Here is an 18,305-nt window from a genome sequence, read left to right as displayed (position 1 = left end):
TGAGTTTTTACTAACAGCAAATAGTTGGGTTATGTATTTCTCTCCATTAAGGCAGTCTATATATTTTAAGTGAGAAATTTAATCCATTTATATTCAAGGTTATTATCGGTAGGTGAAGATTTATTTTTGTCATTTTGTTAACTGTTTTCTGGTTGTTTTGTATAGCCTTTTTTTCCTTTCTTTCTTATTGTTTCTCATTGTGGTTTGATGTTTTTTTGCAGTGGCAACACTTGAGTCCTTTCTCTTTCTCATTTGTGTCTGCTCTGCCACTGAATTTTATTTTTGTGTTTTTGTGATGGTAGATATTGTTTTGCTTATAGAGGTAAAATCTGGACTTCCTTATGCATTTCTTGTAGAGATGTTCTAATTCTAATGAATTCCCTCAAGTTTTGCTTGTCTGGGAAAACTTTGCTGGGAATAGTATTCTTGGATGAATTGTTTTTTGCTTTTAACACTTTGAATATATCAATTTACACTGTCTCCTGATCTGTAAGGTTTTAGCTGAGAAAGTTGCTGTTAGTCCGAAGGGGGTTTCCTTATATGTGACTTGATGCTTTACTCTTGATGTTTTTAGAATTTAGTCTTTGTTTATAACTTTTGAAAATTCCACTATAATGTGTCTTGGAGAAGATCCTTTATGTTGAAGCTATTTGGGGATCACTGGGATTCCTGTATCTGGATATCTGTATCTTTTTCAAAACGGGAAGTTTTCAACTGTTATTTCATTAAACAGGTTTTCTATGCCTTTGCCCATCTCTACACCTTCTAGAACAATAAAAATTAGGATATTTGGTCAGTTTACAGTGTCCTATATATCATATTATGTAGGTTTTCTTCATTTCTAAATATGTTTTTTTCTTTTTAAAATCTGTTTTTTTTTTTTGGGGGGTGGGGGGGACAGTCTCACTCTGTCATCCAGGATGGAGTGCAGTGGTGCTACCTTGGCTCACTGCAACCTCCACCTCCTGGGTTCAAGTGATTCTTATGCCTCAGCCTCCTGAGTAGCTGGAATTATAGGCACAAGCCACCCCGTCTGGCTATTTTTATTTTTATTATTTTTAGTAGACATGGGGTTTTGCCATGTTGGCCAGGTGGTCTCAAACTCCTGGCCTCAAGCAATGTACCCGCCTCAGTCTCCCAAACTGTGGGATTACAGGCATAAACCACCATGCCTGGCCTTCCTGGGTTATTTTAAAAGATGTCTTCATATTCAGAAATTCTTCCTTCCACTTGATCTAGTCTATTGTTGAAGCTCTCAGCTGTACTTTTTATTTCATTTGATTAAATTCTTCAGTTCCAGGATTTCTGTTTCACTCTTTTTTATAATATCTCTTTGTCAAATTTCTCATTCAGATCATAAGCTGTTTTTCTGAATTCTTTGTATTGTTTATCTGTGTTCTCTTCTATTTTACTGAGCTTCTTTAATATCATTATGTTGAATTCTTTTTCAGGAATTTCATAGATTTCTTTTTTGTTGAGTCTGTTGCTGAAGAATTATTGTGTTCCATTAGAGGTATGTTTCCTTTTCATGTTTCTTGTGTCCTTACATTGATACCTCTATATGTGGTATAACAGTTGCTTCTTCCAGTTTTATAGATTGGGTTTCATAAGGAAAAATGTTTTTCTTTATAGATGAACTATAGTGTTGGCTGAATAGGGTGGTTTGGTTTTACTTCTAAGTGGACACAGTAGTCTCTGTATGATTTCTTTGGCTATAATCAGCATCAGTGGTGTCTCTGAGTTCCTCAGCAGCTTAGGCTGCAGTTTTTAGCAGAAGCTAAGGTGAGGCTTTGCTGAGGACAAGGACACAAGATGGGTTGATCCTTGGGCCCCACTGCTGCCAACAGTGAGCTGAGCAGACTTTAGGCCCCTAGGTGGTGTGTGCAGGTATCAGTGGTAGCAGGTCCAGGCAACTTACTCAGGTTCTGGCAGTGGCAGTGGTGGGCTGGATGGGCAGTTAGGTCCTTGGGCCCAGGGGTGGCATGCATGGCATCAGTAAAGGCAGTATCAGCACTGAACCTATCCTCAGATCCCCAAGTTGTACACATGGACACCAGCAGTGGTGGTAGTGGGCTGGGAGGACCAGTCCTCAGGCCCCCATGTGGCTTATGTAGGTGGGTGCTGGCAGCAGTGGTGATGGCAGGCTTGACAGACCCATCCTTAGACCCCTGGGAGGAGTGCACAGACACCAGTGGTGGTAGGCAGGGCGGGTGAATCCTCAGATCCCTGGACAATGTGTCTGGACTCTGGCAGGCTGGGTTGGTCCCCAGGCCTCAATGATGTGGGCAGGCACTGGCAGGGGCAGTGCTGGGTGGGGAGGAACTGTCTTTGGCTCTCTGATGGTATATGTCCATGGGAAATTTAAAACATGGGGTGACATGATTAATGCTGTATTTTTGAAAGTGAACTCTGGAAACAGAGTATAGGCATTAGATTTAGAAATGACTAGATAAATCAACAGATGAATAAGTCATTCCCCCACCAAATGTTTAAAATGATTTCAAAGTTGCTCGAATCTCAGATTGCACTTCATTCATTTTTCTCTCATGTAGTTGTCATAATTCGGTACTCATTCACCACTCCTGAAACTTCTAGATGGGTTCCAAGGGAAACTCAAAGCTCATGACAATGCAGATATTTAATTGCTTTCATCACGTTCTCAGAGCTCAGAACCACTACAACTAGACAGAATTCTTCAAGGGCAAGGATCATCCCTTATTCATGGTTTTGTCACCAACTGTCACACAGGGCCTGGCCTACTTACTGTATGGCCTCATAAATGCATTAAACTAAAGTCTATGTTTTAGTCTCTACTTGTTTATGGTATCAATTAGCATTCAAACTCCCCTACAACCTTATAATTCATCTGTACTACCTTTTCACCCATAGCAGAATGCTGAAGATACTATGAGAATACTCAATGAAAATGCTAATTGGCTGACTACTATCAATAAAGACAATAAACACATATAATGGCCTCTGGAACCTTTCTATTCAGTGGCCTACCAACTAGGTACTGGGAGCTAAGTGCTCATGAAGATGCAGAGTTACTATTCTGACAGAAAATATACAACGTCTAAAAAATTGCATTATTTTGGGGTCAAATATGAATTTCATAAAATATTGGAAATACTGTTTAAAGAACTTTAATCTGGCTATGAATGATCTCAACTATCATATGCCCTTAAACTGGTAAGTGCTCAGAAGTCTGCAAAAAAATACGGACACATAGGTTGTTTTGAGCCTATCTTCACCAATTACAAAAACACTCATTTGTCACATATTAGAACCCTTGTAGGTTGGAAATGTCCAAGAAGGAAAATTAATGTAAATATCTAGAACATATTTATGAAAATATACACCTTTAGTGAATTTTCAAAACAGGAAAGATGATGTGTAAAAAAATGTATGAAGTCTAACACCATGAGCAAGCTGGTTCTTTTAGTACTGAATGTTTGGAAAAATTATATTACATTATTGTTATTTTATTTTAAATTGTCTTTGCACACTTACATTACTTAGCCAAGTGTTCAAAACTTTCAGGATCTGAGTCTCTTTATTAACCAGAAATTCTAGGATAGTTAAGGAAAAACTCCATGTTTTCTTTCTGTGAATATTAGCTAAGTTAATTAATATTTTTGCTTCCAGTGTCACCATATTTTTAATTATCAGGTAGTTAAAGGCTATTCCCTATATGATGAAATGATCAAGAATAAAGGCAGTGATTTAGGACTAGTGTGTATGTAGGTGGAATTAATATTGATTATTGTTCCAATTCCTGCTCATGATGACATGAGAATCAGAGAATGCTAGAACTGTATCGGAATTATTCCACATAACTGTCTCACTTGACAGGAAAGGAACTTCAGCCTTGAGCCAGACTTTAGGCCTCAATTTCAGGGATAATTATTTTCTAATCCCCAATTAAGGACAATTTCAAATCCTTATTAAAGAAATTATATGATAAAATATATTTCAGTTCTACCTTAAACACTTTTGATGATAGAGAAGTTAAAAATTCTAGTTCAGATTTCTCTTAGTTATTATTTAAGAAATGATTCAATACATGACTAGTTAATGCTACAGATTTACAGTGTTAGCCTAAAAATTAAATACAAATTTCTTACCCATGACCTTGGGCAAGTCATTCCCAACTTTGTCAGTTGCTCTAAATTCAGATAGCAAATGATAGAATTATTTCAAGCTTGATTGCTTGTTTTTAAATCTGGAGTTGAGAACATATTACTGGAAACAATACTTTTAGAAAAATAAGGTAGATATACATTAGCTACTGATCCTAGTAGCTTTGATACAAATTTGTTTTTGTTTCTAAAAGATGATTAAAAAGTTGAAAGAACCCCTGAAATCTTAAAATATTTTTCCAATGACATATAACACTTTTTATGATAAATAAATTATATTATTCTATAAAGAATCCTTACATTTATTATAAAGGTTAATGTACAGCCGCATATCCTGCCATATATTCAGAAAAATAAGTTACTACTTTTAGAAAAAAATTAAATACTGCTATTAAAATTGCATCAATTAATCATGAAAAAGATTAATAAATTACACTTTTCCAGAAAGAGATTAATATTAGTGATCACTGTTGCATTCACATGAAATTATTAGTAAGTATTTGAAAGGGCATTCATTTATCTGTGTTACATAAAGACTAACAGAGCTAAATTTGAGGAAAAAATTCAAACCCAGAACTATGAATTAATTTCAGTGTAACAAGGCTCTTCACATTTAATTTTAAGAAATAGAACTGAAAAAAATCACTAGAAGACTTCAACAAAAACAAAATATGGTGCTTGCTTTTTCTGTACTTGTAAATTTTCATCTTTTGAGAAAAGGATGTCTTATTTTGGTCAGGGATTGTTATTCATCAGAAATGCCAGCAGTAACTATAATTAACGAAAACTATTGTAGAAATATTTATACCAAAGTAAGAAAGAAAACAAGAATTAATTATAATGCTTCATTTAATGGGAGTTAAGTGAGGAAGAGATTTACCATATAAATAGGGGCTCAAAAGCATTAGCAGGATTCTTTTCCTTTTTAAAGTTTCTTTAATTGCAAATGAGATTTTCATATTGGCCAAACTGGCTGAATACTGACCAAGAAACCATGACCAATACATCTATAATACCTGTAGTTATTACAATTGTAGCCTGAGATAATTAGATGACTGGAAAAAAATCATCTTCCTATTTGTATATCTAGGGTATTTGTGTGTGTGTGTGTGTGTGTGTGTGTGTGTGTGTGTGATGCAGAATAACAGAGTGATTAAGAAGCAAGACTCGGGAGCAAGTCTGCTTGGCTTTGCATCTTGGTTTCTTGAGCTGTGGAATTTTGGACACATGACTTAACCTTTCATCACTTTCTTCCTCTCTAATAAATCAATGCATCTAAAACACTAAGCTTGGCTCAAAGTAAGTGCTATGTATACGTGTTTTTTTTTTAACCATTCTCCTCCCCTCAGAGATCAAAATTCAGCCAACTGAATGGTTTATTTTACCCTGAAAATTCTGCAAGACTTGAACCTAGAGGTAAGACTATGACTGAAATATAAGAATGGACTCTGAAATTAAGTATAAGTTGTTCATAGAAATGAAGAAAAAACTAAATGTATCATAAGAATAATTGAACACCTTCTGAATCCTCTTATCTGATCAGAATTGTCACACAAATGCAGGTGTATTTTCTCACATCCAGAGGTTTGTACTACATACTGAATCAGGCTTCCACATGCAAGTATGTGGTAGTCCAATCAAATCTGCCACTAGAATAGCTAGTTCTACTTTTTAAATGTTCAATGAGTCTAGTTTCCAGAGGGCAACTAGAATAAAAATACCTAAGATTTTGTTTCTACTCTATTAATGCTATCTCTATCTAAACTATTAATGATAGAAACTGAACTATACTAAGTTTAAAAAGAAGTGCATCTGCTTCTTAGTTCATTGAGGTTAGCATTTTCACACTGTATGTCATATATCACATGCAAATATCAAGGTAGATCAATGTAAGTGATCAAATGTTTGAAGAGCCACAAGCTCCCACTGTGATAAAACACTGCCAAGTCACTTTTTTCTCAACTTATCAACTTAGAGTGCCAAATTTTGCTGCTTTCCTGCATACTGCAAGAAAATTCTCTGTCTCACAAATGCTGCTTAAGATCAAGTAATCAATATTTACACTTTGGTATTTCATTTTTAAAAATCTCAATCTAACATAACGTGACAGTAATGGTAGCAATAATAGTCACAATTGTTAATGTATTATAACATTTTTAAATGCTTTCTGCATGCCGACACTGTTCAAAGCACTTTGCATGTATAATATCATTTGACCCTCACTTGAACTCTGCAAGGAGTATACTATTATAATCCTCATTTTATAGATGAGAAAACTAAAGCCCAGAGAATTTTTTTATACTTGCCTAGAGACCACATAGAAAACTGTATAGCTGGAATTCAAAGCCACCAGGCAGTCGGGTACCTGGACCTGCAATATTCTATATTATAGTGTCTCCATGAAGTAGTTTCCAAATTTGATTTTGGCCACATACAGAACTGCTTTTGGGGAAGCTGTATTTTGTGTGTGTATGTGTGTGTGTGTGTGTGTGTGTGTGTGTGTTGGGAAGCCTGTGACTATTACCTCCTACTTGATGCATCTCCTTTCAAACAACAGTTTGAAAACCTCTGGTCTAGTCTATCTGAACTTGTCCAGGAAGTTTCTGTTGCTAATGCTGTTTTCACAATTGTTCAGAGTTTTCAGATCTTCACCAAAAATCATGAAGATAAAACCTAAAAAAAAATGCTATTCGCAGATATTTGTACTCCTAGAGATACAATAAGACACAGTATTTAACTGTCTTGTTCTGGGGAAGGATAAGGACTTTCTCTGCTGTGCAAAGTCAGAAGATATCATTCTATTGTCTTCTTCATGTAGTTTGGTGACCACTGATATCCAACCCATAATGAGGTGGAGAACCCAGTTTTAAAGGCAGATGCCAGGGTGGAAAACAAGTGGAATTCTGACCAAACTAAAGGTTCAGAAAATAGTATGGTTTTTGAAACCTTCAGGTGTTCCTAGGCCTACCATATAGTCACACCCAGATTTTTGAGCTGATCTATTAATTTCACCTTTGAACTCTCAGGTCAACTGGATGGGCTTCATCACCATATTACAGTTCCAACATATAGAACAACTGATGAAACCTAAAATACTGCTGCAGAAAACACCATTGTATTAGATTATGCTGGTGTCAACAACTGGGGACATCAGATCAGGGTTCTGAATAGAAATCTCCATCTTCTAAGCAGTGAGGGTCCAGTGTTCTTGGGAAGTTTATCTTAATTGGGCAAGCTCATTAGGATCTCTTTGATTGAGCACAACTGTATTGAAATGTAAGAAACTAGAAGATGCACATTGGAAATAATAAAGCCCAAGTTTTAGATTTAGATCTGTGACCTCATTCAAATAGGTTAAATTCTGGCTTCAGCTTCTTTATGTGAAAATTAACAATAGATGTCAAAGATATCTGAAATAAGTATGAGCTATAATATTAAGCAACAGACCAGCCTGACATTTTTGTTTTTATAATAATCTCATACAAAAAGTTACTTTCTTCTATGCAGCAAATACAATTCCTTATAGTAAATTAGGCACTTGGGGAAACAGTTAATTCCTCCGACCATTAGGCTCATTCTCAGCTTTTCCTGGAGTAAAGAAAGGGTATGAAAGAAACAATGGAAGATTATCCATCAAATTTACTCTCTTTGACTATACCTTGAGGACTAGACATTAATTAGATTACTAATAAGTTTTATTAGGGCCTTATATGCTAATAACTTCCTACTTTATTTTTTGCAAAACGGAAGCTTCCCGAGGATAGGTTTTCCTCTGGCTTACCCAAAGGAATGAAACAGCATCGATTAAAGTTAGATATTACACTGCATTACAGTAAATGGTGAAAGAGAATTAAGAAAAAGCCTTTTAGAAATAGCCTAAATATGAGTTTTTCTGTTTTGCATTTTATTTTTTAAAAGTTTTTGTAATTAGAGTAGTGAAATAACATTAAATTATTTTAGAAAGGAAATACATGTTCCTTTCTTAATTTGCAGTTGTGCTGTATGTTTCTATGACTCATTGTTATTCACTTCAGTGACATTCACAGGAAGGAAATTTCCCTAAACAGATCCTAGAGAAGCATTTTTCTCTTGAGCACTACCATTTGACCACTTTGGAAAGTATGAGGACATTTGCTAAGTACATGCACTTAGGTATTTTAAGGGTTTATTTCGTACAAAAACTGAGTAAGTTTCAGAAATGCAGTATCTTAAGTCAAATTCTGACTGGGACACTGACGCTCTTGATGCCTACAAATGACCATGATATCATTTCAAATCCAAGAATAACAAAGACAAGTCATGGAATAAATAAAGCATGCTGCAACTCACATTTCACACATGAACACAATTGTATTCCCACCAAAGAGGCTCTTTTCCCTTTTATATTTCCATGTTGTCTGGGTTACAATTCACTGTCCTTAAAATATAAGTTCAGGCAGACATTCCTGTGTGTTTTGAAATGGATAGGGGCATGATAAACTGCAAATTTCTAGGCATCATACTCAGAAATGCTGATTCAGTTGTTCTTTGATAGGATTCAGGGTCTAAATTTTTCTTACGCATCCTAGGTGATTCTGAGGCAAGGAGGTCCAGGGACTACCTCACGAGAAACACAGTTTTATTCGACAAATCCAGAATGAGCTAGAGCAGGGCTGATCCTGTTTAAACACGAAAAGTTAAAAATCCAGGTTCCGGTTAACATCTCACAGGAACCATTAGACCAGTACCAATGGACTATGCTTTGAAACTCTCATGTGAGCAAAAGGCACTGCATGCTAATTTTTTTCAATTTTAAATAAAAATCAGCTGGGTATTGAATAATTTATGGCCTCCTACAAAGCTGAATTTGAAAACATCAAGCTGGCAGCCTGTGCCATTCCAACCCACACATGGACAGCTGCCATGCACGCATATCCGTTACTTTTTTGGAGATTATCTCCACATGCTGTATTATCTGGCTTTCCACATTAGCACGTAACATGAAACACAATATCACAGAGGCCACAACACAATTAAAGACAAAGATGAGGCATCCATAGCTTGCTGGTACGGAAACCTGAAGGGAATAAGGTATTTTCTTCTACTTATGGAAGCCTATTTGGGCTAGAAATAAAGATAAATCTGATAGTTATTGACTTAGTAGAGGTCCCTTCAGAAATACTCAACTTTCCAATTAAGATTGTAATCGATAATGAAACTTAAGAAATATCGTAAAAATGGTTATATTTTACAAGTCAACTGGATGAGAATGTTGAAAGTGTAAGATTCCTTTGAGAGGAATTTAATTACCTTACAAGGAGACAGTATATGAGCATTTCTCAAACTGGGACTTTACATATCAGGTTTTGAATTTTCAATGTATTTCCACTGAGCAAAATGAAAAATATTCAATTGTAAGAATTTTTATCCTGAATTTCGTATGCCTCCTTCCCCCAAATGATCCAAATATTTTTTGGTCCTTGTAGTTCTGGCTCACCAATAGAATAGACACTAAATTTATGCAGTAATAGACCAAAACTAAAACAAAAGACAAATCTTCAAAGATGTTATCTGATAGCCCAAATCTGAGTAATATTTTTTCTAATGATAAGTCCTTTTCATTGATGAATTTTTTCACCCATTAATTCTTATTCCCTTCAGGTTTTGCTAATGTGGATTGTAGCATTTCACACTTTATTGCTTAAAAGAAACCCTACACGCACCTCCTGTGTGTTCTGGTTCCCAGGTGCCTTCACCAGGTGGGGGCTGCTGTAATGAGAAAACTTTGCTCTCTGGTGGCCTCAAGGTAGATACTAGTCTGTGGAATTTGTGAATTCTGTCTCTGACAAGAATAGCATTACCCCTCTCATGTTCTGCACCCTCTTTGGCATCAGACCGACCAAGATCCTTTTTTTGGACTACATTTGCAATCTCAGCTACCAGGTCTGACTCTGATTCTGCCTTTTCTGTAGGATTATATTTGTGCACATGAACAACATCTTCCCTTTCTCCTAGCAGCTTGGAAAGTAGTAAATAGAAATCACCTGTGGAAAAAAGAGAAGAGATAAGGGCGTGGAGGGTAGATAAAATTGCAAAATTTACAAAATTTGGTGCTTTAAAAAGTATCTACTCATTTCTCATAAGAGAGAAGTTTGCACTCAGACTTTTAAGCATAGGAGGAAAAAAAAGAGAAAAGTTCCTAGACCAGTGAAATACTTTATTTCACATATCATCTATTTCTTTATGTATAACATCTATTGACAAATTAGTAGAAAAAAATAATGCTTATGTAATTGCATGGCACATTTCAATAAATGGTTTCATCAGATTTCTAAAATAAAATATCATCAATAGCTACATTAGATAACAGCTATCTGCACAAGAAACTCTTTGCAGTTGTCTTTAAAAACCTATTAAAGTGTAAGCCACAAGAAATGAAATATACATTTCTTGAGCAGGAAATATACATTTCCTGTAAAACACAAGTAAATACGTATCCATTTGACAACTGGGAAACCTAAATTTTATTATTATTTTGTTAGCAGTGCTACTGTAAGCTCTAGTTGTTTCTCTTAAACAAAAAATGAGCAAGTGAGAAAAATAATTTTTTGAGCAAAGGATACTTTTAAATCAGCTTCAAACAAAGGAAAAGATTTTAATAAACTGATATCATTAGGGTGATTCATCACTAAAATGCATTCTATGCCTTCCTGTATTAAGGAGTAAACTTGGGTATGGGACTCCAATTCCATGAAAGCAAATTATTTGTAAAATATTATCACATATACAAAATATGACCACAGAAATTTCATGAAGTATTTTAACCCTCATCATTTCCATGATGACTTCAAATCCATTTATATCAACTGTGTGAATGGTAAACATATTCTCAATGAAAACACAAATCTGCTCTCCTACACCAAACCCAAGGGCAACCACCAGTTCTTCCTTTTCCTCATCCTATACTAGGTGCTGCTAATGATGAAATTACTTACGACTATGGAGTCCTGTTGCTTATGTTTTAATTACATTTGCAGCACAATTAGAAAACATTTATAAAATCTCTTTTCATGACCATTAGGAAATGAAAATGATAACTGGTTTAGCCATGATGTATTTCACTGAAGAATATATTATTAAGAAAGTGGTGCAAGGGGAGATGAAGTCTTTCCAAAATGATGCTAAGAGATTCTGTCATGTTTACAAATAGTCTTGGTTTAATGTTTCAAAGTAGGTTTTCAATTCTTGCCAGTGAAATCAGCTTATCCCAGGTGAAATCTTCAATCAGAAAATAATTACCAAGTAATAGGGCCAACCTCAGTAAAATAAACAAAGCAAATTGTAAGTCAACCAAATCTGTTAGGGCACAGTGGCATTCTGCCTCACAAAAGAAAAATTAATACAGTACATTACTGCTAAATTCTCATGTACCACACATTAAATATAAATAGTTTCATGTGCTTGTACAATGAAACGTCTTATTTAGAAAATAAAATACGAGAGTATTTCGGGGAGAGATAAGCCATTATTTAAAAACTTGAGGCTGGGAGTGGAGGCTTACATTTGTAATCCCAGCACTTTGGGAGGCCCAGGCAGGAGGATCGCTTGAGCCCAGGAGCTCGAGACCAGCCTGGGCAACAGAGTGAGACCCCATCTCTTTAAGAAATAAAAAAATTAGCTGGGTGTGGTGGCATTCAATTATAGTCCTCACCACTTGGGAGGCTAAAGTGGGAGGACTGCTTGAGCTCAGGAGTTCAAGGCTGCAGTGAGCTATGATCACGCCACTGTACTCCAGCTTGAGTGACAGAGACAGGCCTCATCTAAAAAAAAATTAAAATTAAATAAAAACTTGAATCCGTATGTTTAAGCTATTATTGTTATTGAGACAGGGTCTCTCTCTTTCGCTCAGGCTGGAGTACAGTGGCACAATCTTGGCTCACTGCAACCTCTGTGTTTAGGGTAGTCTTGATGCAGGAAGACAGGTTCAGAACCATGCATAGTCATTCAGGTTTGTAAGAGGAAATCTAAAAGCTGTGATAAAATACCAAAGGTAGAGCACTCCAGCTCATGTGAATTTATCATTTAAAATTGTTATTGGGTTAGGAAAGCAAAAATTGTTAAAATAATGTAACAGGCTTGGCTGCACAGTTGCACAGGCCTTGCCAGAATAAAGTTTCAGAGCAGAATCTGTACAAACATCTCGTTACATGAGAGAGAGACCACTAGATGGCTATCTCTTACATTCCTATGTGCAAACCAGAAAGAGTTTTTTCCTCTTCTAGTGTACTGGATATAATATGGAATCCTGAAATCTTAACCAATTTTCTTAGTCACATTAAGATGTTTATTTAGAGAATACATCTAATGAATATAACAGATGGAGTAGAACATAAATAAAGCAAGTTGGTGGTCCTGACCCCTGTGTCATCTCTCAACGCTTCCTTTTTCTTTTCAGTTTATGTTCCACTTATATTGGCTTTTCATTTCCTTGAATATCAACTCTAAGAAGATGTTGTTTCTTCTGCCTGGACCACTCCCTCCCCACTAACAAACTAGCTCCTCAACTTTCAGATCTTAGGTGTCACATCAAAAAAGCCTTCCTTGACAATTCAACTCAGGGGTCTCTGCTGGGTGCACCTATAGCACTCTGGTCTTTCCCTGTATGGCAACTCCTCAATTCAAATACACATCAAACCCTATTTCTGTGCCTCTAAGAAATTCTACTTTGTGCCTTTAAGTAAATTCTACTTAACTTAATAAAGATAGTGACAATAATCTTTAGAAATTACTCTGTAGATTTAAAGAAGACAGTTAATATTAAAATACCCAGTCCAGTACATATCATAAAGTACGTGTCACTAAATTATAGCTATTATAATTACTAACTGAAAAAACAAACTAATTGCAACATGCATCTGCTTCAACCTGTGGTTTACATAATATTTTAAAAATCAGCTCCTTTTTCCTAGTCCAGCATTTGGATTTTTGTAATAGAAAACAAAAAGCCCTTTTAGGGCTGGGCACGGTGGCTCATGCCTGTAATCCCAGCACTTTGGGAGGCCAAGGCAGGCGGATTACTTGAGGTCAGGAGTTTGAGAACAGCCTGGCCTACATGGTGAAACCCCATCTCTACTAAAAATACAAAAATTAGCCAGGTGTGGTGGTGGGCACCTGTAATCCCAGCTACTTAGGAGGCAGAGGCACAAGAATTGCTTGAACCCCAGAGGCAGAGTTTGCAGTGAGCTGATATCGTGCCACTGCACTCCAGCCTGGGAGACAGAGCGAGACTCAGTCTCAAAAAATAAATAAATAAATAAAATTTTAAAAAAGCCCTTTTAGGTTTCTAGCCCTCTATTTTCTTAATAAGTTACTGTGGCTACTACAGCTAATTGGTTTCTGGCTTTGCCAAAGGAGGCTGTATCTGTACCTTCTCCATCTCTTTTAGCATATCTTTGGAAAAAGAACTCTCTCTACTCCACTGTTCTGAATGCCATTCCTCCAGAATTCCCTAAAGCCTCTCCTGTCTTCTCTCTTTTCTTTTTTATTAATAAATACAACTTCTTTACCTCATATCTGACTCACAGGCTATACATACACTCACTTAGGGCTTGAGCTGTTGTGGAGGTGGGGAGAGACTCTCCTCTGACACAACATATCCTTCAGGCTTTTCCATCTTCTCTCTTCCTTTACAAGCTCCAACACTGTCCAAAAGAATTTTCTGTAATAATGGATGTAATCTGTCTGCACTGTCCAACCTAATAGCTGCTAGACAGAAACATGGGGCTGAGTACTTTGTAAATGGCTAGTGCACCTGAGAAACTTAATTTTTAATTTTTTACTTTGAATTAATTTATATTCAAAACATAAATATCTTCACCTAGTGTTTACCATATTGGATGGTGCAGGGCTACTTGCTGATTCATTCTTCCTTACATCCTTTTCCCTCCCTAAATTAGACGCATTTCTTTCCACTTCCTATTTCACCATTGTATGACTTCTTCAAGAGGTAAGGGATCCTAATTGCCAATGCTAATAGACTCTTTATTTTGATCTACTGGGAGGCTGTAGCCCTGTTGAAAGTTCCCTTCAGAACCTCTCTCCTTATAATGTTGTTCTTTACAGGTCTTCTCCACCTATCATCTGTGCTTCGTCTTTTTACTGTCCATCATGTAAAAAAGGCTGGTGTTTTGGGAAGTCTGTCCCTGAAACATTTTTCCCCTGGCTAAAGCCTCTTCCTACTAAGTGATCTCAGTCACTTACAAAACTTAAGCTACCACCTCTAGGCACACGACTACCAAGCCTGGAGCTCTCCTAACACCAAACTGGTGTTACAAAACTGTCTTCTGGAAAATCCCACTTGGATGTCTATCTGTCTCATTTGAACTTAAAAAGTCTAAAATGGAGCTCTTAATCTTCTCACCATATTTTAACCTTTTAATAGTATCTCTCTTAGTGATGACACTTTTTTGAGTAAATCAACTCAGAAAACTGTATTCTTCTCTCTCTAACCAGTGAATCACAAGGTCCAACCTAGGCTGATTTGCAACATCAACTTTTCCCTCCTTACCACCAGTACTCATTTGGGAATCTTATCCTTTGATTGTCATAGTAAAAGACTCTTCTCCTTCTTCAGAAAGGACCCCCATCTCTGCTCTGGATGACAAAATCTGTCTAGGATGGTATTAAAAGTGGCTCTACCTCTACGGAACTGATGTGTGATTGATGACACCCTACCCACCTTGGACACTCCTGGGTTATATCCCCATAGCTACCTTTTCCGCAGCTCTGTTCAGCTATATATTTCTGAGTGGTGTTTTCTTTTCTTTTTTTTTCCCACTGGACTAACTTTGATTTTGATTTGTGGCATTTTTTATTATACTTTTAAGTTCTGGGATACATGTGCAGAATGTGCAGGTTTGTTACATAGGTATCCACATGCCATGGTGGTTTGCTGCACCCATCAACCCGTCATCTACATTAGGTATTTCTCCTAATGCTATCCCTCCCCTAGCCCCCTACCCCCCGACAGGCACTGGTGTGTGATGTTCCCCTCCCTGTTCCCAAGTGTTCTCATTGTTCACCTCCCACTTATGAATGAGAAAATGCAGTGTTTGGTTTTCTGTTCCTGTGTTAGTTTGCTGAGAATTATATTTCCAGCTTCATCCATGTCCCTGCAAAGGACATGCACTCATCCTTTTTTATGGCTGCATAGTATTCCATGGTGTATATGTGCCCCATTTTCTTTATCCAGTGTATCACTGATGAGCATTTGGGTTGGTTCCAAGTCTTCGCTATTGGGAATAGTGCTGCAATAAACGTATGTGTGCATGTGTCTTTACAGTAGAATGATTTAAAATCCTTGGGTATATTCTGGGTGGTATTTTCTATTTCTATTCTGGGACTCCCTGCTAAGGTGACCATATAATTTGTTTCTCAAACTAGAATACTTTTTAAAAGGAAAGGGGTGTTAATAATATTTATACTAGGCATAAACTGGGACAGTCCTAGAAAAATGGAGATGTTTGCTGCTTACCAATTGTTGACAGAGTTAACATATTCAGAACAATATAAACTATAGAAAATAATAACAATGGCAGCTAAAATTTCTTGAGAGCTTAGCATGATCCATTCACTTTGCTGAATGCTTTATACTGTTTAATACATTTAATCTCTATTAAATAATTATTGTCCTCATTTTATATGAGGAAACAAAAGGTACAGTACTAACCTGCACAGCTGGTAGGAAATTGAACTGGGATTTGAAGGAGACGGTCTGAATGACAGTTGCCCTTCAAACTGCTCACTAGACTGGATTCAGGTTTCCCTGTCTTTTCTGTACTGGCCATTAAACTTTTTCCTATACATTCATCTCAAACTTGTCAATCTTACTATAAAAAACTTAATTATTGTTTTTCTTTTTAAATTAACCATCTTCTGAGCTCAAGTGCTAGGTTTACTCTTTAACTGGGTTTCTCTTTGTCATATCCTGGTCTATCTTGTCCATATCGTAACACAAGAAACGTGCAAACTGTTCAATACATACACACCATAGCAATTTGCACAAAACTAGCTTAAAAAATGACTAGTTTTTGGCTGGGCACCATGGCTCATGCCTGTAATCCCAGCACTTTGGGAAGCCAAGACAGGCCTATCACTTGAGGTCAGGAGTTCGAGACCAGCCTGGCCAACAAGGTGAAACCCCATCTCTACCAAAAATACAAAAATTAGCCGGGGGTGGTGGCGGGCACCTGTAATCCCAGCTACTCAGGAGGCTGAGACAGGAGAATTGCTTGAATCTGGGAGGTGGAGGTTGCAGTGAGCTGAGATAGTGCCACTGCACTCCAGCCTGGGCGACAGTGCAAGACTCCATCTCAAAAAAAAAAAAAAAAAAAAAAAGACTAGTTTTCTTTGACTTAAAAAAATGTACCTTACATGTATGACCAAATTCTTTAAGATGTTCTAAAAATACTTTCTGTATATTTAAATTATCTCTGGGAAGGGAGAAATTAGAAGATACAAATGTAGTTTTATATAAAAAAGTCCCTCTCATTTCTTATTTCTTGTCATAGTTCCAGAGATTAGTACTTTCCCTATCCTAGCAAATACTCAATAAGCAATTATGGGATGAATAATAATTTGTTAAAAATGTCAACCCTTGCATCTGCATTAGTAGAGATAAAAATATTTCCTTGATGATTTTAGGCTGCAGTAATTTCCCATTTTTAAATTTTCTTCCCTCAACTTTTGATTCTTATAAAATACCCAAATGCTCTAGATCTTTTAAGTAATTCAATTGCGTGAGTTTGGTATATGGAAAACACAACTATAGTAGCAGCTAATGTGTTGAGAAAAGGAATGCAGCATAGTACATGGGAATCTAATAACACCACCAATTAAACTTAAAGTTCGTAAGTTGTGTGCTTGCATTAACTGCTTTGTGGATCAGTGGACATTTTTCTATTATCAGGGACCACTCATTATTCCCTGCTCCCAGCATGGAAATTTCTCTGATTTACTTTCAGGAATATGATGAGAAAAACTAAAATAGATGAAATATACATTGAAAAATTGTCCTATGAAGGTTTTATTTATTTATTTATTTATTTATTTATTTATTTATTTTTATTATTATTATACTTTAGGTTTTATGGTACATGTGCGCAATGTGCAGGTTAGTTACAAGATAACGAGTTAGTGGGTGCAGCACACCAGCATGGCACATGTATACATATGAAGGTTTTTTTAAAAAATGCTTTAAGATTACTGGATAGAAAAAAATAACTATCTAATTTTTTAGAAATTGTAAAATCTTAATGTGGCAGGTGCTATTATTTTTTAAAAATGATCAAGTACCTCTCAGAACTTTCCAGAATATAAATTCCCATTTCCCACACACATTACTAGTTCTTCATTACCTAAAAAAACCCAGCTCTTGTTACTGCTTATTGCTGTGATTTCTATAACATAAGGAGAGTAAATAGGATGTTCAGCAGCAGTTTAACCACTGACAAAATATGCCAAGTAACCAAGTTAACATGATTAGAGCCATGGAACATAACTGATTAATGAGAGGGATATGAGGAGTGGAAAAATAAAAGCATCTCTTTTTAGAATTTAATAATTTGTTTTATGACCTAGTCTTAACTGATTTTCCCTTCGGGTTAAAGTCAATTTGGTTTATTGATTGTTTACTTATTACTATCCCACAACGTTTATTCTCTAGCCTTAGATAAATAAAACACATGACCACGGTGACCAGCTCAAGGATCACAAATGAAGTGAACTTTATTATTTCTTCCCCTTATAGGGCTCATTTGATTGAAAAACAATCAGAAATCAACTTTTCTTCCTTTTTAAGAAAATGAGACAAATATAAAAAAGGAGAAGATAGAAGACGATGGTTTTCATAACTACCATGCACACATATCTATATTGGAAAGCCTAACTGTGTGATAAATGATCATTCACATCTGCCTATTCCGTTATTAGGAAACCAATTCAAAACAGCATTCAGTCAGCTTCCCAGAGCCTTGGGGGGTATTTAGAATTGTGTTTGATAGATGAGTTCAATAAATAAAGACTTGTGAAGTGCTCATAAATCATAACAAACCAATAAATTTTTAGTGAATAGGCATACAAACAAAATCTGTATCTTCTTTAAAACAGCAAAGTGGCCTAGAGAGT

General features: G+C 36.2%; 1 protein-coding gene across 50 annotated transcripts in view; it reads right to left on the bottom strand.

The window, feature by feature from the left end:
* PAM (peptidylglycine alpha-amidating monooxygenase) overlaps nucleotides 1-18,305 on the bottom strand; it is a 275,240-nt gene that overhangs the window by 45,400 nt on the left and 211,535 nt on the right. For 29 of the 50 annotated variants that reach the window (XM_054489035.2, XM_054489037.2, XM_054489041.2 and 26 more), the window contains one exon: nucleotides 9,845-10,165. The exons of the other annotated variants lie outside the window; for them this stretch is intronic. In XM_054489035.2, the coding sequence (XP_054345010.1) occupies nucleotides 9,845-10,165 (321 nt within the window). The remainder of the gene's footprint in view (nucleotides 1-9,844; nucleotides 10,166-18,305) is intronic. 50 annotated transcript variants of the gene reach the window in all.

Source organism: Pongo pygmaeus, chromosome 4 (assembly GCF_028885625.2).
Source record: "Pongo pygmaeus isolate AG05252 chromosome 4, NHGRI_mPonPyg2-v2.0_pri, whole genome shotgun sequence".
Lineage (NCBI taxonomy): Eukaryota > Metazoa > Chordata > Mammalia > Primates > Hominidae > Pongo > Pongo pygmaeus.
The sequence above is the reverse complement of the archived record's forward strand: the minus strand, read 5'-3'. Positions and strand labels throughout refer to the sequence as shown.